At 43.9% G+C, this 21,099-nt stretch overlaps 1 protein-coding gene across 21 annotated transcripts in view; it reads left to right on the top strand.

The window, feature by feature from the left end:
* Positions 1 to 21,099, top strand: part of LOC119436613 (histone acetyltransferase KAT6B) — a 133,898-nt gene that overhangs the window by 63,084 nt on the left and 49,715 nt on the right. For all 21 annotated transcript variants that reach the window (XM_049659181.1, XM_049659168.1, XM_049659146.1 and 18 more), the window contains 4 exons: positions 3,423 to 3,514; positions 13,031 to 13,149; positions 13,244 to 13,316; positions 13,834 to 14,064. In XM_049659181.1, coding sequence (XP_049515138.1) covers positions 3,423 to 3,514; positions 13,031 to 13,149; positions 13,244 to 13,316; positions 13,834 to 14,064 — 515 coding nt within the window. The remainder of the gene's footprint in view (positions 1 to 3,422; positions 3,515 to 13,030; positions 13,150 to 13,243; positions 13,317 to 13,833; positions 14,065 to 21,099) is intronic.

The raw sequence follows: 21,099 nt of genomic DNA, 5'->3' as shown, positions 1-21,099 counted from the left end.
TTCCCAGAGCATTCTTGGTTTCCTGGCCACAGCGGCCGCATTTTGATGGGGGCGAAACGTAGAAAAAACCCGTGTATTTTGATTTAGGTGCATGTTAAAGAATCCAAGGCGGCCCAAATTAAGCCAGAGTCCTCCGCTATGGCGTGCCTCATAATCAGTATGTGGTTTTGGCATGTAAAACATAATAAAAAATTTGTTTGGCATTTGGGCCATAATAGTATGGTTATCAGCGCCAGCGCATGTGCTTCAGATCATGCCTTGAGCAATGCATTGACGTGCGGCACTGTAAATCTTCGATGCCATAGCTGACTGCACTCACAAGTTAAAGCCAGCGCCCACAAAAAAAAATAGTGGCGATAGCAAAGAAACAAGTACACAAAGTAAGGTTCGTAGTTTTACTGGTGTCGCGCGTGCTCAGGTGATCGTTAACGTATCCCACTCGATAACCACAAACTCGTAGTCACGTGAGTGAGCGCTTTGCACCCAGTCTCGGGAACTTGAGATTACATCAACCATTTCGCTTGAGCCTTTGCACTTGCAGCGGAGTGATTACCTCCAAGAATTGGCACGTGGCCCACACAGGGAGGTGTGCGAGGAGAAGGCACACAGTCACACATTCTTGCCCCCCCTTCACTACCAGAGCATGCTTGATTGTCAGCTCCTGTGTTTCTCTGAGCGCTGTGAGCTGCCGCTTGCACCGCGGTCTCGGCTAGCTGTTTAGCAGTGCGACAAATGGCGCAGTGGTGTTTCCAGCCTTCTGTGTCCCGTCAAGATGCGCGTGCTTTCAAACATTTCATACAGAAGGACACTTGAAATAACTTTTTTTTGTGCCTCGGATGACATTTTTATCGTCTTTTACTAGATTTACTAGTCATACAGGCTCCAAGTACATGCTTGAAATGGTCGAAAACTTCATTAAATCAAAACTGTGTCACAAAGTTAACTGCGTCAAATTGCAAAAAAAAAAAAGCTTTCAATGCAACTAAGATCGGGAAATTAAAATATTTGATTACATCACGAATTTCGTTAAATCAAGGTTCATTATATTGAGTTTTGACTGTATTGAGGTTCGAAATACATGGTGTTCTATTTATAAAAAATGTATTTAGAGAATTTCATTACGTTGAACTTAGGTATATCGAGCTTTAACATCAACCGACGATTTGGCCTAAAGAAATGTATGGCTGGGACCTACATTTGGGACCAGCTTGGACCTTCGATCTGGATCAAATTAGCCAAAAAATCCAGTCAGGAGGAGTCGAAATGACAAAAGTTTGGAAGTATATTGGTATTTATTTCGTGAGGTGTGAAATTACGTATCATAAAATCAGAGATGTGCAGCAATGTTCTCTTTACTCTTCGGGGCTGTCTAGCCATAGATAACCGTAGTTCTTCACAACTATTTAAGCACTTTAGTAAGCACTTTTAGAGCTCAGCTCTTAGGCGGCCGTTCCTGCTGGAAGCATCAGCGGCATAACCGGCCGCTGATGCTTGCGAAATATGAATGCGGATCGCAGCGGGGTATGAAAGGCGCGAGGAGGAAAGTGGAGAGGAGGGTGCAGCGGAACCATGAGGCAGAAAGCGGAGGAGGGTATGGTGAAAGTGTGATAAGAAAAGCGTAGTGCAGCGACAATGACTACGAGATGGCGCCTGAGTAGCACGCGTCTGGTAGATTGGTCGGCAGTGACTGCTGTGAATCGTGCCCACGCGTCACGCACGTGCTGGCTCTCCAGATCGCCTGGTCCGTTGCCAACGTGCCGCACGACACAGATTGTCCGTGCCAGCCAATGTATAGCGAAATGAAAATTTACACTATTTTATTAACTGCAATTAGTTGCACTTCTAAAGTGAACAGAATTGATATACGACACATTCCTCTGAAATATATATATTTTTTGAGTACTTAGCAGAATTCCCCTAACAATGTAAAAATTTAACATAAAGCTTTAAGCTGATACAGTTTACGGAAATTTGATGTCTGTTTCGGGTGCAGAGCTGTAAAGATTAATTTGTGTTTTTTTTTTTTTTTGCCAGTTTTCGGCTATCTTGTAAAAAAGTTGAGGTCCTAAATTAAGGTTATGCTTCCAGCAGTCTATAAGCTTTCTTTCCGAAATGCAACCAATTTTTTTTTAGATAGTGGGGACAATCTGCAAAATTAGCAAGTGCCCTTCTCTATATACAGTAAACGTTTAATTTTTCATACTCTCTAGAGGCTGCGAAAACGCCCGAAAAATTGGGCAGGTCATAAAAATAAATGCATGCCTTTTAATGCCCTCAAGGTCTCAAATCTCCGCTGGTGCATCCGAAATAGCTCTGAAGGCCTGCCAGTACACTTATTAGGCATATTCGAGCTAGTACTGCGACAGGAGATAGCAGGTGCATGCATGTATAATTAAGGACTACATACTGTGTCCTTGGCAGTAGCCCTTTTTCACTCTTGGCCTGCGTCACCGCAATACACGTACCACCGCTGTATTGTAGCGAAGCTGACCGAGAACTGGCATTATGGAATGCTTTATTCTTGCCATACTTTCCGTGCTTCGAAGCCATTGGCGAGGATGACAAAGATGTAGTCAGTGCCATTGCTGACAACGGTGAATTCTGTCAATGAAAAACAGGGCACTGAACTGCAGGAAGCCTGGTAGCGAATGTTGAAGCAGTTAAGCCTAGCGTTGCCATGATGGCATCGGCTGTTAGTGGATCGGAGTGAGAGAGGGCTGGTTCGATGGCTGCGAGATGATCAAAACAGTGGCAGTGGTGGCTTCGATTATTGCCAATTTGGACCTGTGGTTATTGCATAAAGTTTGGAAAATCGGATGGTGAAGGGTTCCAGCATCCGAAGTTTCTGACATCCTTACACGTGGGCTCTACACAGTACAGTACGTGGCAGTGCCACGAAGGCGTCGTAATTATTGATTGTTACTGTGTCTCATCCTACCTAACCAAGATACTAGACCTTGCGCTGTAATCGTACATAAGCATGCAGTGATGGCACCACCCTCTATTCTTCATGCATCCAGATTTTCAACACATGCCTCTGAACTCCAACAGTGCTCTACCAGCAGAGCTTGATCATCTTAATTTGAACGAGCTAGATGTATTGGAAAGCCTGCTTATGGAATTTGCCATCTATCAGCATTTCTGCATTTCACATGTATTTGAATAGGAAAAGTAGAGTTAGCTTCAATCTGATGCTTCCTTATAAGCCCAATCTTTTATCATTTGATTCATTTGAGTACTTTCAATGCAAAAACTGTGGCAGAATTTGTGGTAGTAAGTTTAATATTGCTGAAAAACACAGTTTTGCAAGAATGGTGCAGATGTCTAGCTGATGGAGCTGGCTGTAATAATACTACAGAAGTGCTAGTGTATATTGCACATAACTGACATGGTATCTGTCACTAATCTTCTTCATATTTCAGGGAGTGCTCGTGATACACCATCAGATTTGCCTCCATCTGTCTCTGATAAAGATGTGAAGACGTTCAAGAAAGCACAGGAGATAGCGTTAAAGGTAAGGAAACATATTTTTGTTTTTTAAAGTTAAAGGTTAAGTAGCTGTTAAAAAAAAACATGGCAGCAAGCGTTCTCGCAAATCATAGTGTTCGCTACCAATGTCCACAATTATGGAGACTTTTTCTAAATCCAAGTACACCTCAGCAAAAAGTTACGAGGCATTCAAATACAGTCGACGTCCGATTTCCCGGACCCTCAAGGGACCGCGAAAACATCCGGAAAATCGGGCAGTCCGGAAAAACGGGTGCACGTGAAAACGCACCTTTTTGGTAGGTATTTTTCGCTGACGGAGAGGGTCACGGCCGGAGTACAAGATTCTCATTGCTATTCCGCCAATGCATCGTTTAGGTGGCTCTGAAAAGAGCCTTTTATATATATAAAAAAAAAATACGACGTGGCCGGCGCTACCTCATAGGTCAGCACTTGGGCGCAAAGAAGTCGCTCAATGTCTGCCTCAATTTCAGTCGACGTCATGTTGCCTCTGTACACCGATGACAGTGTCATCAGTGCTCGCGTCAACTCCGAGCTCGTTGGCTGTGTAGGAGCTGGCTCTTCGTTCTCGGTGTCGGAGTTGTCGGAATCTTCCGTAACTTGACGAATGTCGTCATCAGTCAACTCCGCACATAGCTCGAGGTCTTTGTCAGCGTCGGCGAAGCCCTCAAAGGTTATCCCGGCTGGAATCGACACGCCGGCAGTTCGTCACACACGCAGCCACTTTGGGCGAGACGGCCTTCTTGGCGTTGAGTGTGAAGCCCGCGTGGCGAAAACAGTTCCGCAAAGTCTCTTGCGTAACCGCCTTCCACGATTCCGCTAGAATGCCGACGGCAGACCTGAGGTCAACAGCGTAGCTTTTCCTGCTGTCGGAGCAGAGCACCATGCGGCTGAGCACGCGTGATTTGTAATGATGCTTCAAGTTATGAATCACGCCTTGGTCCATCGGCTGCAGGATTGCTGTGGTGTTCGGCGGCAGAAATTCAATCTGTACAGCCTTTAGGTCCTTGATGTGGCCATGCGCAGCGCAGTTATCCACAAACAGCAGAACTCTTCGATTTTGCTGCTCGAACCTTCTGTCCAGCTTGCGCACGTACGCTTCGAATAGCTGCTGCGTTACCCACGCCTTCTTGTTAGCTTCATAGAGAACAGGCAGAGTTACTGCCCCCTTTGAAACATCTTGGATGCTTCGACTTGCCTATTGCTAGCAACGGAAGCTTCTCGCTGCCTGACATGTTGCTGCCAACGAGGACAGTGAGCCGCTCCTTGCTGTGCTTGCCGCCGTGGCAGGGGTCACCAGCAAATGCAAGCGTTTTCTCTGGCAGCAGCTTGTAAAACAGTCCAGTTTCGTCGCAGTTGAAAATATCATTAGGTGGAAACTGCTGAAGCAAGGACTGCAGCTTTCCATCCCGATATTTGGCGACAACGGAATCGTCGACGGCGCCGCTTTCTCCGCACATCTTCTTGAACTTCAAGTCATTGCGGCTCTTGAAATTGCGAAGCCATCCATCGCTGCACTTGAAGTCCTTCACGTTCATCTGAAGTGCGAAAACCTCCGCCTTCTGCTTCAGGATGTCGCCTGACACCGGGATTTTCTTAGCGATCATGGCACTGAGCCACACGAGGAGCGCTTCCTCGCGCTGCGGGTAAACACCCTGACTCGCATTCTTCTTTCCAGCCCCGGTTGATTTGGCAGCCACTTCCAAGATCTTCGCCTTGTTTTTGATGAAGTCCGAAACAGTTTGCTTCGAAATTCCGAACTCATTCCCCACCACTGCCTGCGACCGACCGCTTTGGACTTGTTCAATGATGGCGGCTTTCTTCTCCATTGTGAGCCTACGAGGGGGCTTTGTGCGCTTCGAAGGCGCGGACGAAGACGAAGGAGCAGTCAGTGCCATCGCTGTAAACGGCGAATCGGCTCGACGAAAAGCGCAGCACGAAACAGCTAGGAACTCGGTGGATGCTGAAGGTCGGGAAACGTGATAACTGAAGATAGCGCGCAGCAGCAAACGATCAACCGTAGGCACGACCGCAGAGCTGGCAGAGCTGACAAAACAACACGTGAACGAACACAGTGAGGTTTGGCGTGGCTAAGCTACGGCTGGCAACGGATTGACACGTGCGGTTTCGAGGTTATGGCAGCCGCGGCGCGGTGCGGCGGTGCTGCTGGCCACACCTGCGATGCGAGTATGGTGGGTTCGAGGATATGAAAACAACCAAAGTGGCGGCGTCGGTGGTGACTTTGGGTCAGCGGTTAACAGTAAAAAGTCCGGGAAATCGGATGGCGAAGGCTATAAGCATCCGGAATTTTGGACTTTTTAATACATTGACTCTATGGGGAACTTGACGGTGCCACAGATGAGTCCGGGAAATCAGGCATGTCTGGAATTTCGGGCGTCCGGGAAATCGGACGTCGACTGTAGCGCGATTTATCAGGCTGCATCACGTTTTACCCTGCTTCCAAAGGAGGGCTCCATATGTTAGCTGATGGTTAAAAAGGTTCCTGAACATGGAAGCTGTAAAGTGTTAATACTATATTTACTCAAAAATTCGGTGACCCTGAAATTTATAAGGCCAGAAAATTTTAAAAAGCTTTCCTTGAATGTAAGCCAAATAAAAAAAAAGAAACTTGATTGAGAAAAGAGCGTGCATTTTACAGGATGTCTAGCGACCTGGAAAACCAGGAAAAGTCATGGAATTGTCAGGGAGTTTCTTGTTTTACCAAGAGGAGTCATGGAAAATGGCCAAGAGGCCAAGAAAATGGAAGTTTGAAATTCCCCCAGGTCGGCTGCCCCACAAAACCTTTGACCAAAAAAATCATACTCGTGCCATCATTAACCCGGGGTAGTAATTAGACAGGTAATTATAAAAAATGGAATACTTAACTTTCAAGTTAGATTCAGACGATTGATCCTCAAGCAAGGCATTCGAGGAATATTCATAACCGGCTATACTAGACATGATTCAGCTAATTTGTGCAGAGTAATGAATTGACTTCTGAAATTAAATTGCTGGAGAGCAACTGCCGCGACCTTAGCAGGCACATGATTGACTTGGCTCTTTGCGCCCCACCGTTGGGCCAGCATGAAGCAAGCATCCTTATAACCTCTTCCCTACTGAAAACAATCTAGGCAAGGAATCACGAAAAAAAAAAAAAAAAATGGTGACGTAAAAATCAATTTGAAGCCAGAAAGCTGTTTCCACAAGTTGTGAAAACACCTCTTGAGGTGCTCGCACCCTTTTTCTTTTAACGGCCATGTCAGCTAACATATGGAGCCCTCCTTTGGAAGCAGGGTAAACCGTGATGCAGCCTGATAAATCGCACTATTTGAATGCCTCGTAACTTTTTGCTGAAGTGTACTTAGATTTAGAAAAACTATCCATAATTGTGGATATTGGTAGCGAACACTGTGATTTGCGAGAACGCTTGCTGCCATGTTCTTTTTTTAACAGCCACCTGAGCCGAGATATGGCATCCTCCTTTGGAAGCTGACTAAATCATGGTTCAGGTTGGGAAAGCCGCGTGATTTGAATATTCGCTAGTTTTCTCTTGGGGAAAACTTGGCTTTAGAAAAAGTGTCCACAAATGTTGACACTGTTAGTGAAGAGGATGAAGGCAGCATTTTAATTTATAAGCTGAACAAAAAGGCAGGAAGCTTGTTGCCTTTACAAGAAATTTACAAGGCCTCCTAAAATTCCTGCATCTGCCACCTCCAGAGTTGTGTAGCTATTACATCTTAATCCTGACTGAAATAAGCACGGCAACATGATTCCTGCGTTCCAAGAACGTCCTTTGTCACCTACAGCAAAGAGAGTCTTTTAAATCTTTTTCTTATTTTTTTTTCTCTCTTGTGAATTCGTGCGAATCACAAGTCAGTTGGATGGGTGTTGCTTCGGGACGTTAACTCTTTACCTACCGTGGGGAAAATAGGCGTTTTTTGTAGGTTACGCCAGGTTTTTTTATTTTCCTGAAAGAACTCGTGCATTCCATATTTATGTAATACATAGACAAAAAGCAGAATGAATGCACTTTTCATATATAAAAGTTTTATTCACGAGATGCATGTCATAAAAAAGATATAAATTGCCAGGATCAAGATTGTGGGACAAAATTGAACAAAGTTTGTAAAGACACGCTTGTATGTATTAAGAGAAAAAATGTAACAAAAACTATGATATATGCAAAATGCGTTGCCGTCTAATTGGGACTATCTCTGAAAAAAAATCAAAATTTTTCTTTGAACATTTTCACTACATAAATTTCACTGCAAGCACTACAGTTAGGTTTGCCATGCGGTGAAGCAGTTCCTCGATCGTAAACATAGTGGAATGTTGCATGTCTTGCAGTAAACTCTTGTTTTCTGCTCAGTCTTCTGTTGTTGTAGCATTTCTTGCAGTTTCTATAAGTTCTATCAAGCACTCCAAATGACAAGCAACCACCGAAATAAACCGGGCGGCGGCTGCCGATGTTCTGGGCTGGTTTGCGTTGTCGTTGCTCTCAGAGTCAAAGTCCGACAAAAAGGCAGCAGACACAGCGGAATCGCGAGATCTGCAATCTTTCGAAGCGTGTGTGCTGCTTTTGGAGGCGGTTATTTTTGCTTTCTACTTTCACGATTGCGAAACATCGTAGCATGTTAAAAATTGACTGCCAAGCGGGACGAAAGCGAACTGCTTAGGAAACAAAAATACAGTTTTCATCCTTCATGTCCCATGGTGCAGTGTGTCTGTGAGGGGCATGGGAGTCTCGAAACTGGCGTTTCAAACCATCGATAGCAGGCTGACGATGCCCAATGGGTGCGGTAGGGAAAGAGTTTAACCCCATGAATCAATCAAATTATAAACCATTTGTACTGTGGCTGCATGCTGTCATCTCTTCAAAAATGCTGTCACTCTGAGCCTATTATTACGCGGTGAGCCCTAGTCCATTCAGGTTTCTGCACCATAGAGCCAAATAACCGCTGAAAAAAATCTGTGCAGCTAAGAAAAAAAAGTATGATTTTTTACTTCATCATCACGTTGTACACTGCTGTACAGTGGTGACTAGAGTGATGGATCAGAATAGATTTAACAGAAAACAACAGTTACAGAGTATGGGATGGCATGGATGGCGGAATTTCATCCCATGCCACCACGCACCAGTTTTCCAGCTGGCTCAGTGAAGCATGCTTGATGCATTTGGTTGATGCATTTGGTTGGAGTGAGCTGATTCTCTTCCAATGTCAGCCAGTCGGTATATTGAACCCTGTCCTTGAATGACTTGTTCATAGCTGTAAAACATAATGCAAAGGAACTTTTGTGGTTCAAGTAAGCTGTATGGCACAAGCCCGAAATCGCGAAGTTTAGTAGCTGAAAATATACCTAAAGACCTTGATTTGCAAACTATTGGGGCAGTGAAATATGTAATAAAGTTTTGCAGTGTGACAAAATGTTTAATGTCAAATTGTGGAATAACCAAATGGTTCTATTCATGTTCGAAATTTTCGAATATTCGCACTTTCATGCTTAAGGGGAAATGTGGGCCTTTGACCAAAAACTTTTAAAATCTTTATTCTTCGAAGCATCGTGCTGGAAACTTGTACACATATAGTGATTTTAGTCGGCTCACTATAGTGATATAGTGAGCCGACTAAAATTATCATCTACGTGTGACCACAATGGATTCAATCACAACATTCTTAAAAATACAGCTGACGGACTATCGCGTATACTCTCCGCAATATTTTCACAATCCTTGTCTAACTCGAGCATTCCTAGCGATTGGCGAATGGCTAAGGTCATTGCAGTGTTCAAGTCCGGCGAGCGTTCTTCACCCCTCAACTACAGACCCATATCCTTAACAAGTACAATCTGCAAGCTATTAGAACACGTCATACACTCACAGGTTATCAATTATTTGGAAGAAAACAACTTAATCTTTAAGTATCAGCATGGTTTCCGCAAGGGATATTCGTGCGACACTCAGTTAGCTGGCTTTATTGATGACCTGCATTCATCCATGGATGCTGGTATTCAGGTCGACGCAATATTCCTTGATTACTCGAAGGCATTCGACCGTGTTCCACACCATCGTCTACTGACAAAGTTAGCAAGGTATAACATTCATCCTCTAGTTCTCGCATGGATTAAAGACTTCTTATCTTGCAGGGTGCAGTTCACATCGGTAAACAATTTTAACTCTTCATGTGGCCAGGTGACATCAGGCGTACCGCAAGGCAGCGTTCTTGGGCCATTACTCTTTCTTGTTTTTATTAACGATTTACCAGACAGCGTCTCATCCAGAATCAGACTTTTCGCAGATGACTGCGTAATTTATCGTAATATTTCTTCTGTAATTGATCAAGAGGCTCTTCAAACTGACCTTAACTCTGTAAGCGCTTGGTGCGATACTTGGTTAATGTCATTAAATCTCTCAAAGACTAAATTCATGTCTTTTACTAATCGAACCACTAGACTTCAGACTTCCTACGTATTAAACGACACTAACGTTGAGTTTGCTTCTAGTTATAAGTACCTAGGACTCCGGTTCTGCAGTGATCTTTCGTGGAAGAGCCACATTGAAACCATTTTAGCATCTGCTAACCGCTGTCTGGGCCTCATCAAACGTCGTCTAACACACACCTCACCCCACATTAGGAAACTAGCATACACTACATTAATTCGACCAAAGGTTGAGTACGCATCGGCCTTATGGGACCCAGAACAAGAGTACCTTGTTAATGATATTGAAGCACTGCAAAATCGTGCTGCGAGATTTATTTTTTCTGACTATTCACGAACAACTAGCGTCACACAGCTAAAACAGCGTGCTGAACTCGAGAATTTGTCAGTTCGTCGCAAACTAGCACGCTTAACACTCTTTCATAAGCTTTATCACCACCCGTTCTTTCATGAAGATTTTTTTCATACCCCATCCGCTATACTCCCTCGTCATGATCATCCTTTCAAACTAAAACGCGTTTTTTGCCGCACATCACGATACGCTCATTCATTCATACCACGCACTACAACCGAGTGGAATAACCTGCCGTCTGACATTGCAACAGAACTCGACTTTAATCAATTTCAGAAACTTGTTCGGTCGTATATTATGCCCTAAATGTTCTTCAACCATGCTCTCCCTGTCATCGCTCTCCTTTTCTTTTTTTTTCGTAGTGCTAAATTTCAGTGTTTTGCATTGTATAACCATGGCATTGTTCTGCATTACACAAAACAAAAATTTGACACAAGAACACAACTTGATGTTTTATTTTCTATGTTTTATTTTCCTCTATTTTCTATGTTTTATTTTCCGATGTTTTATTTTCCTCGACTTTTTTTTCCTCGATGTTTTATTCCTGTTTGCTGAGTGTGCTTGCCATTAATGTTTTTCGCCTCCCCCCCCCCCCCTTTTTTTTTTTTTTACCTTGTATATTGTTTTAAAGTTAGCTTTGGTGATGTTGCATTCCCCCCTATGTAATACCCTCCAACTGAGGGCCTTTAGGGTATACTGAAATAAATAAATAAATATGTAATGTTATGTGCTTATTTCAATCATGAGGTTCATTATTGTGTATCTCCTTCGGTTATAATTTTCTGCAATAGTCCATTAATTTTCTGCAAAGATTTGCAAAATATCTATTCCTTAGAGTTTGCTAAATAGGGTATAAATAGCTTCTGTATAATTCAAGGAATGCCGTATGACCAACCTTATTGCTCTGCCTTACCTAGAACACGAGCTGCGAGGTTTTGAAGTTTAAAGCACGTGCTGCAGTGCACGTGCTTAAGCATTAGTCTACCGTCTTTTTTCCCGTTTTCTGCGTCTGCTCTCAGCATGAAGTGCCGAGTTCGTGATGCCGCATTTAAAAGGAAAGTGATCATGTGTGCGGAGACGGACGGAAATCGGGCCACTTCACGGGCGTTCGGAGCATCCGAAACTTGTGTGCGGAAACTGGCGCAAACAGGAGGAGAGGATTTTCGCCAGCAAAGCAACATGGTAGAGTTTCGGTGGACTGAAGCAGGACGTATTCTGCGACGATCCACTTCGGCAATACGATCGCGTTGGCCCTATCTTGAAAGCAATCTGCGACGGGAAAAGTCCGCCGTGCGCTGTTTTCGCCGCTTATAGGTCGCATTGAAGTGAGAGGCATACTAGCACGAAGGTCAATTGGCTTGCCGTGCTTCGTTACTCCAGCGTTTTGACAGTTCGTTTCCGCGATCAACGAGCGAGATGTGTTCATGTGTGCTTGTGAGCACGTGACATCGTGCTTGTTAATTTGTTTAGTAAGCGAATGTTTGCAAGTTTAATGGCCAATAAAACTGCTATCCTAACTTTGTATAGCAGTCTACTAATTTGCTATCGCATTCGATGCTTTGCCTTTCGAGCGAAACTGCGTTTTTTTTTTATTCATCGCAACTTCAGCGCATCGTGAGTAAATCTGTTTTTCCAAATGAGAGAAAGTTATATTTCTGTTTGAAAGCTTGAGGTGCGCGGTACCGTAAAGGATTTTTTTTTTTTGGCCATGGAAAATGGGTGCTTGTTACTATCGAGGGCGCGTTAGAATCAAGTAAATACGGTAGTTTTTGTCTCCAGTCTTTCTGAATCTGAAGATAGATTACTATTCCATGTTCCGTAAGTAAGGTGCGTGCTTAGGGTGATGTGTGAGGGCATTGCTTCTGAATGATTAGGAGGTACATCATAAAATACAAGCGGCCGTAAACCATCACACTTAGGGTCCAGTCTCTAGTCACAAGGTAGCTATTTGTTGTGCTGATATATATAGTACAAGCTTGTTAATTCAAATTACATGACTGGGGAAAATGTACAAATTATCTGAATGTCTAATTGCTAAATGACCAAGAAAACCAACAAATGTTTACTGCATGAGTACGGCTTCATAAATCTGTTGCTCTCATTTCTCTTTTGCGCAGAATCTGCACTAAAAGTAGTCTGTCAATGATAAGCCTTGCAGTTGAGTGGTCAGAGCCTCGTGCCGTTTATCTTAGTGTGGCAGTGGTAGGACATGCATTTTAATCCAAATAGGCATGCTTCACTGCCATACATGTTTCCGGATTATTTTGTTACCATTGAGCAAGCTCGCAACTAATCATCCATCAGATTGTAGCCGGTGAGCTTGATGGTTCACACAGGCTGCAGTAAAAACACCTTTCATTCTCAACAGTATCATAGCACTTGTTTGACTTTGCCTGGCAGAAAACTAAAATGAAACCACTGCTTGCTGCAAGTGCCGTAGCGACTAGGGGCTTGCAGACATACTGCCAGTGCTGTGTTGTTGCATAAGGCGTTAAAAAAAAAAAAAAAAAATCAACACATTTATATGTGCTGCTTTCCACAGCTGTTTTCATTGGGCACTCCCTCCACTTTAGCGTCATATGTTAGCATTGCCCTGAGACTTCTCCGAAATAATCAATGCATTGGCCAATACTTCTGAAATAACAAGCTTACTTCACAATTTAGTGTTTTACACTTTTCATACTGGCCCTTATTTCTAAAACATGGTGTTGCATTGTCTGATATTTTTCACAGACAATGGGCCAGGATATAGTTGTACCTGACCACCAGACAAGGTGCCCCGCTGCTATTGAGTTTGGCCAGTACGAAATACAGACTTGGTACTCATCGCCCTACCCCCAGGAGTATGCCAGGTAGGGCAAGTGCCCATCACAAATTTATTACAGTCAATATTGTTTTGAGTGTTTTCTTTAGTAATGCTTTTTACCTTTTCCATGCTTTGTTTAGGCTTCCAAAGCTCTTCCTTTGCGAGTTTTGCCTGAAGTACATGAAGAGCCGAAGCATATTGTCTAGGCACCTGGTAAGCCTTAAGGTCTCCTATAATGCCCATGTATATATTTGCATCCCCCCCCCCCCCCCCCCCCGCAAAATTGTGTAACTGTACGATTAATTGTTAAAGGGGCCAGCAACATGTGGCAATTTGTCGAATTCATTTAGCATTAAAGGGCAACATTTACAAATTTCCTCCAGTAAGAAACATTTGAATGCATTCTGTAGGACAGCACTTATTGGTAATCGGGATGTCGCACTGCCTCTACTTCACAGTTGCCTCACTTTATCCGTGTCATTTATGCTGGAGGCTATTGTGCAGGGATGCTGGCCACAGTACTAGCACGCAGTCCATGTTACCGTGGTGCACTTGACCACAGGGACATATGTTTGGAGAAAGAATGGACAGCCCCTGGGAAAGCCAGAAATGCCTATATTTCCTTAAATGTTTTCTTAACCGAACTAATGACATACATGGCAAAATTTTACCAAACATGTCTTTGCCTTTTCTTCGCTGTAAGAAGTGTCTGTGCATGTTCTGTACCCAGCACAAGTGCACCTGGTTTCACCCACCTGCCACGGAGATCTACCGAAAGGGTGAGGTATCTGTGTTTGAGGTCGATGGAAACGTGAGCAAGATCTACTGCCAGAACCTCTGCTTGTTAGCCAAACTTTTCTTGGACCACAAGACCCTTTACTATGATGTGGAGCCCTTTCTCTTCTATGTGCTCACCAAGAATGATGCGAAAGGCTGCCACCTGGTGGGATACTTCTCTAAGGTATACATATGCTTTCCATGTCCTCGTTTTCTAGCTGTACCTATGGTAGCACTATGATTGCATAGCAAGCACATTTTTTTTCTCTGGCATGGCAAAATGCATTCAAATGCAGAGAGGTACCAGGTACTGCAGAGATTTTTTAATTTGTAGTCGCTGTTAAAAAAATAAATTGATTTTGCAAGCACCTGTGCTCGTTAACCTAGTTAGCATGTACCCGCTGCTTCCTTTTTCCTGACATATCTATACCGTTGGTGAACAAGGAAATTAGTGCAGTCTGTGAAGATGTATACATGAACATAGTTGGTTCTCTGCCGTTGCATAATGCTATAAATTTTCGCATCCAATCTTGTTTTACTTTTATTCGCCCTATTTGACTTTTGACGTGTGAAGTACATCATTAAGCAACAGCTCTGTGAACTTTCCATAATGTGACAATTTTTGTTCTGCTACAGTGTTTCAGCATTATTTTCAGACAGGTCATTGAATGTATACGAATGACATTGTTATTGTAACTACGCCTTCTTTCTGTGTTATACTGTGCTTCATGCTAAAGTTGCCAAGTCACTTGCACCAAGACAAACTCGTGATGGCATGACAGGGGTTTAGTAATAGCATTCACCAATTTTTTTTAATGCTGCATATTGTATTTTGCTACTGACAGAGGGTGTGCTAATGTGCAAGCTGCAGTGCTATCACATGGACACACACACATGCAGCAGCATTTACGTTGTCATAGCAACTATTATTCTGTGCTCTGCTGGTGTGCCCTAAGGCTGAACCATCACAAGTAGCAATCATCAAGTCTAGAAAATAGAAAACTTTCTATTTAGCTAAAGGTTAAATAATTGCTGGCCTGTTGTAAAATTGTGCCCAATTGTTTGTACCCTATCGCGATTGAAACTTCAGATGCTGCGTGACGTACAGTCAACCACAAAATTTCACGGACTATGAGATTTGAGAAAAAGCTCAATATCTTTGCAGCCTCATAACACAATCTGGTATTAGTTTTTCCTTTACTAGCATATGCGAACATTGTGACATGCGGTTTTACTGGCTACTGTTACGGGCTGCTCAGAAATTCGTTTTCCGAGATCTCATGGTCCGTAAACTTGTGGCCGTCTGTACATATTCAGTTTACATTTATATTTTAAAAATTATTATTATACATAATTTTTAAACATCACCCGTGGCAGATAGCATAATTGTATTTCTTGAGCTGGCTCCAATTTTATTTTCTAGTCCCAACTGCCTTGTAAATTGGCCCAGTCAAGCTGGCCATAACAGCTTTTAGATAAACTTCTCCAGAATCTCTTCTTTCTGGGAAATAAATTTGATTTGATTTAAGTACTCAAAACGGTGGACATTACTTGCATGAGAAATCAAGATGCATAATTGCCGAATTAAAAAAAAATCACTAATTGAATTTTTAACTACAGTAAAACCTCATAAATTCAAAGTCTCTCGGACCAAGATAAAAGTTCCTTTTAAGCGGGATTTCCAATTATCCAAAAACAATAACCATAAAAGGTTTCACTAGGGTGGCACAACTCCATTGCTGATGCACATTACTGAGAAGTACTGCAAAACTGAAATTTCGAATGCCACATGGTTTGGCGCTCCATTTTTCGGACTAATCTGCACTCGCGATGTCGTAAATAGATTTTAGAAGAACTTGTTGTTGGGCGAGTTGGTACATATTAGCGAACATTGTTTAACTGCGCGAAAAAACATTCTATGCTGTCTCTATGGTCTGTTTTTTCGCGCAGTTAAACAATATTTGTCGTAAATATAGCTGCCTCAAATAATGTTGCTGCCATTCATCCTGCTTGTGCCCTCACTTTTGTTGTGCAAGCAATTTCTCTGTCTTTTGAATGCCGTACTGCCCTTACATATGGCTGCTGCAAAGAGTTTTGTTGACTTGCACCAAATTGCAACTTTGGGAACTGACTCCCGACAAAGTGGTGCTGGTTAGGTCTAGCTGGTGGGGTTGACAGGAGGGTAGCTGTCATGTAAATCTCGCTCTTAATGTGCTCGTACTGTCGACTATATCATATATTGGGCATAAGGTGTACACAAGCTGAACTGAATGCTGTGTTTGTGAAGCGGAGTTTGGTTCCACGGTTGATTAGCCAGCTGGCCTAGTACCGGGAACGGCTTTGCATGAGTGCTGGATGAAACGCGGCGTAGGCTTGCTCGTAGGGCAGAGACATAAAGATTTAACCAGGAAGCAGCAGGCTGGCTGCTTGAATTATCTGGTCACACAAGGCAAAAATTTTGGGACTGTGGAACTGCTACGACTTAACTGAAATTCCCATTTAACAATTTAATTAACCGAATGGGTTTCGAGATCTGTCATCAAACTTGCAGTAAAAATGCACTCTTATTTCACTTACTTTTGTAAGCAAACACCTTTCTATGCTTCGAAACACTAAAGCAACCGGAATGTCCATGTGTTTTGTTGCACACTTTGAGTATCAATATCTTGAAACTGCGTTCAAAGTGCTTTGCGAACTCACCAGCTACAATTTGTAAGTTGCAATGGGAGTTGTGAAGTAGTGAATTACAATTAATAAAAATTTTTAATAAGTAGGTTATGCATATCGATTTCTCATCTAAATAATGTCTCGGACTCGTTGAGAACTCCAGCCAAAGCACTAGAAGTATAACACCTGCTACAGGCAATTTTTAAAAATTCTCTATGCATATCACGAATACCTCTATGGTTCTACATACTGGCACTTCATTGATGAGGTGGCTTCTTGGGTTTCTGAAAACTATAGAACTGTTGCTAATAGTTGCCTTGACTCAGCACGAAACCTTAACTTTAGGTGCCAACACTCAGTGAAGCAGCGGTGGTTAGGCCTAGCAGCCAAGGCAGTACGACTGCAATGTAAATTTGCCAATTGCTGGCATGGTAGCAGGTGGCAAACGGTTGCAAGAAGTTCGCTGCTAAGCTGGTATGCTCGTAAGAGTGGCTCATCAGTTATCGGGCTTGAGATTGCATGCACAGGGTAGACTGAAAGCTTTAGCAGTGTCATTTGGGTCCACTGGCTACCGGCCAACAGCTGTAGCATGCGTGCCTAGCATGTTCCTCTGTTGTTGGGACTCGGGGTAGTGTTTAGGCTGGTGATCCTTCAGCCATTCGGATGAGCACGTCCGGGACTAGGAGCGAGAGAAAAAGGGTTTATTCTACATAATTACAGTAGCTCCGGATATGGAAGCCCACTCCATGTGGGAGCACTTTGAATGTCTCAACTCACTACATTTCTGAGCACACATCAGAACACGTCAGGACACGTGAGGACACCAAATGTGTCCTCTTATAAAGCAGTCGTCTTCCCTAGGTGACCTGACTAGGGAAGCTGATCACTCTGTCTTGGCCAGTCACAATTGTCGCCCGTTCACAATATCCCGCCTATGACGTTGCACCGTTCCGCTGGGCTCCGCCTCCAATGTTGCACCCTCGCCGCCGCATTCGCCGCAACTGCAGTGCCATCTGGGAAATTGAAATTGTTGCCGTTCCCATGGAAGTAATTCCACGAAGTTGGCCCCCCGCATCAATCAGTGGCATCTCCATAATTAGTCTTAATGAATTACTGAGCTTCTCAAATATTATAATTAGATTTAAAGTGTGTATGATAAAGTTTTAGAGCAGCATGAAAAACTCCCAATACACACAAAAGCGCCCCTAGTGGCCAGTTGTGCGGCAACTTTGCATGTATTCGTGGGCTTCTTTCACGCTCGAAAAAACACTTTTATGTAGCAAGTATTCAGCAACAGAAAGCTGCATCAGTATGTTTTCATGTTGCTCTACAATTTTCTATGACACTTCTTATCAAATTATAATATTTGAGAAATTGATTAATTCAGACTAATTATGTAATTAGAAGGAATGCAAAAAATAATCTGAGTATGCCTAAGCAACGGCAAACGTACCAACGGCAAACGGCCAGCTATGTAGCATTTGAATAAACTTTTTAATTTTGGTGAATCACAGTTGGGACACCCTGTATATGTGTTATGCTTTCTCTGCATCAGTAACATACGTGCTATCTCTCTAAAATTTTCAAGCGAAGCTTGTTATAACTCAGATTTCAGTGGTGTCCATGTACGCACAAAATTATAATCAACAGCATTGGATCGAGCGCGTCAACGTCTTCTTCTGCAGCTGGCTCGTTGGTTCCCCTCGGTTTGCGCTCGTGCCACTGCTCCTGCGTTCATCTGCTTCCACAGCTGGCTGCATTGCCGCTAATCATTTCAGCGTAGAATTTCACTTCTCTTCTGACGTCGTAATGGGGAGGCCGCATTTACGTAACAGAGAGATTTAATTTTGAAGCAATTTTATGGAAATCCATCTAGAATGAACGCGCTTGAGAAAGTGCTTGTTGTTGACGTGCCAATTCTAGCGTGAGGGCTTCCGTAGCCCAGGCAAAAGGTCAGCGAAAAGCCATGGACCCCGATTTAACGGAGCGCGATGTTGAGGCCAAACGTAAGCGTCGTCTTGCCCTCCAGGAACCCGACAACAGTGGTGCACGCCTCGGCAATCCTAGCACCAACTTCCCGGGTGTGAAGGCCAGGTTTCAACGCGATTTTCTCAGCTGGAACTTCGGAGCCAGCTGCAGTGCGTGTGACCAGTTGTGGTTCGAGCACAACGTGCTACTCGTCAGGGCAATTCGTTCCAAGGAACACCGAAGAAACGCACAAGCTTTGCTTACCCCCATGTCATCGACAGGGGAAGGGCTACTGATTTTTTCGTAAAGTATACAAATTAGGGTTCATTCTATAATTTTATGAATGTTACGTGAAGTTTTAGGGAAAATAAATTCTATTTGTGAAGACTATTCGCCCATTGGTTTCCGAACCTTCTGTTGGAACTCTTTAGATGGCGAAAGGATGCCTCGGGGTACTTGCGTCGAGCATGTTTATTCAGGCGAATTCCTGAAGCAGGTGAAATCAGTAACAGCAAAGCCGCTTATAAAGGCCACTGTGATATATAATAAAACCGTGTGTTACTTGTCAGTCTCTCCTGTTTCAAGTTCCAAGTGCTGCGTCTAAAGGTAAATTATCTGGCCCGTCTGCCAATGAACAACACATATAATAAAGCTGTATGTATCCTTGTCACGACTCTGAGTCGATGAGTTAGCTCTCCTCCATGGTGGCATAAGGGGTGTGGAGTCTGGTGCCTGGCTTTCGACAGTGGCCATCGTGAATGAGACAGAGGCCGGATCAAACAAGCAAAGTGCAATAATTTAATAAACCACAAAGCAAACTGGCATTATTAAGTAGTAGCTGTGAATAGGTTAGACAGAAAAAGTAGGAAAGCGACAATTGGAAAGAATAGGAGTAACACTGCAGCATAAACAAATGAACTATCTATGTCTACCGGTACAAACCAAACAGAATCAAAATTGATGTGCAGTAAACCGGGTGCGTCGACAGTCTGTCCACACCTATGCGGCTTGTAAGCTCATTTTTATAAACCTCTCGAGCTGTCGGCATCCACCTCTGGCCATTCAGATGCACACATGAAGCATAGGTGCGCACGCTGGTTCTCGCCGTGGTTCATTCAGACTCCACTGGAGGCCGGAGCAAGAAACCTTTAGGAGTGGAAACTCTGCCAGTTGTGTTGACCACAAAATGTCACAAGCCTGCGGAGCCACTATCATGCTGGCGGCCCAGAAAGAAATTATCGCCGTCTTGGTTGCCAAGACAACCGGTCACGTGTGTTGCTCCCGTTCGGCCGCGCGCCTCACAAGTTCTACTGAGGGCACTCACGCGTCCCATCTCCCATCTTAGGCTAGCAAATTCCGAACAAGGGTACACTGCACGTATCAACGCTGTTAGTATTATGGCCCTCGAACAGACACCGACAAGAACAGTTGCTGTTTCACTTAAAGGCCCAGAAAAACAACGTTACGACGTGCACGCTGAAGCAAACGCCGAACGCCCGTGTCGTCTGCTTGGCGTCTGCTTTGAGCTGGAGACACTGGCGCCGCCGAAGGGAACGCGCCCGAGCAGCCCGCTGGGCTTTTTTTTTTTTTTTTTCGCTGCTGCTTGCATGACGCGCCGCAAGGCACCGAGTGGTATGCGCCCCCGTCGGCGCATACTAATGTGACGTTATCTGGTCTCACGCTGACGGGAGTTTCTACTCCTAAATAATCTTCCTCCGTGACTGGAGGTCACCTTCGCCAGCAGGCAATTTAATCACACAAAAAAAATAGCTGCGGATAAAGTCGGCTTCACGTAGTCATGGCATGCTTCCACCGTAGTTCAGACTGTGCTAGAGCGGTCACCTTCACCAGCAAGCAATTTAGTCTCACACAAAACAACAGCCACGAACACACTCAGCTTCACATAGACTGGGTGTGTAGCCCCCATCGGCGCATACTAATGTGACGTTATCTGGTCTCGCGCTCGTGCTGACGGGAGTTTCTACTCCTAAATAATCTTCCTCCGTGACTGGAGGTCACCTTCGCCAGCAGGCAATTTAATCACACACAAAACAATAGCTGCGGACGAAGTCGGCTTCACGTAGTCATGGCATGCTTCCACCGTAGTTCAGACTCTGCTAGAGCGGTCACCTTCACCAGCAAGCAATTTAGTTGCACACAAAACAACAGCCACGAACACACTCAGCTTCACATAGACTGGGTGTGTAGCCACCATGGTTCAGACTCCACCAGCGGTCATCTTCTCTGGCGGACAGTTTAATCATGCACAAAACAACCGTCACGTTTGCACATAGCTCAACGTGCTCTAGATTTACCAAAGATCATGTTTGCTATCGTTTACGCGAAAAGGAGCGGCGCGTAGGCTTGCAGTTCATTCTTAGTGGAGTGAAACTTAATAGGCGTGTGTAATAGATGTGTGGGGTAGGTGGAGAATTAAAGAATTATGCGAATTCTGTGACAATCCTACTATGTGCTCAGGGAACGCTTAAAAATAAGAATGTGCTATTTCCCATCCCTCTGGGTGTCATGACCATAAGATTTATACGAATTTTAAAGTTTACTGGTTGGTAGGTTTGGAGTTATA

Source organism: Dermacentor silvarum, chromosome 1 (assembly GCF_013339745.2).
Source record: "Dermacentor silvarum isolate Dsil-2018 chromosome 1, BIME_Dsil_1.4, whole genome shotgun sequence".
NCBI classification, from domain to species: Eukaryota; Metazoa; Arthropoda; class Arachnida; order Ixodida; family Ixodidae; genus Dermacentor; species Dermacentor silvarum.
Note: the sequence above shows the minus strand (reverse complement) of the source record. Positions and strands in the feature narration are given on the sequence as shown.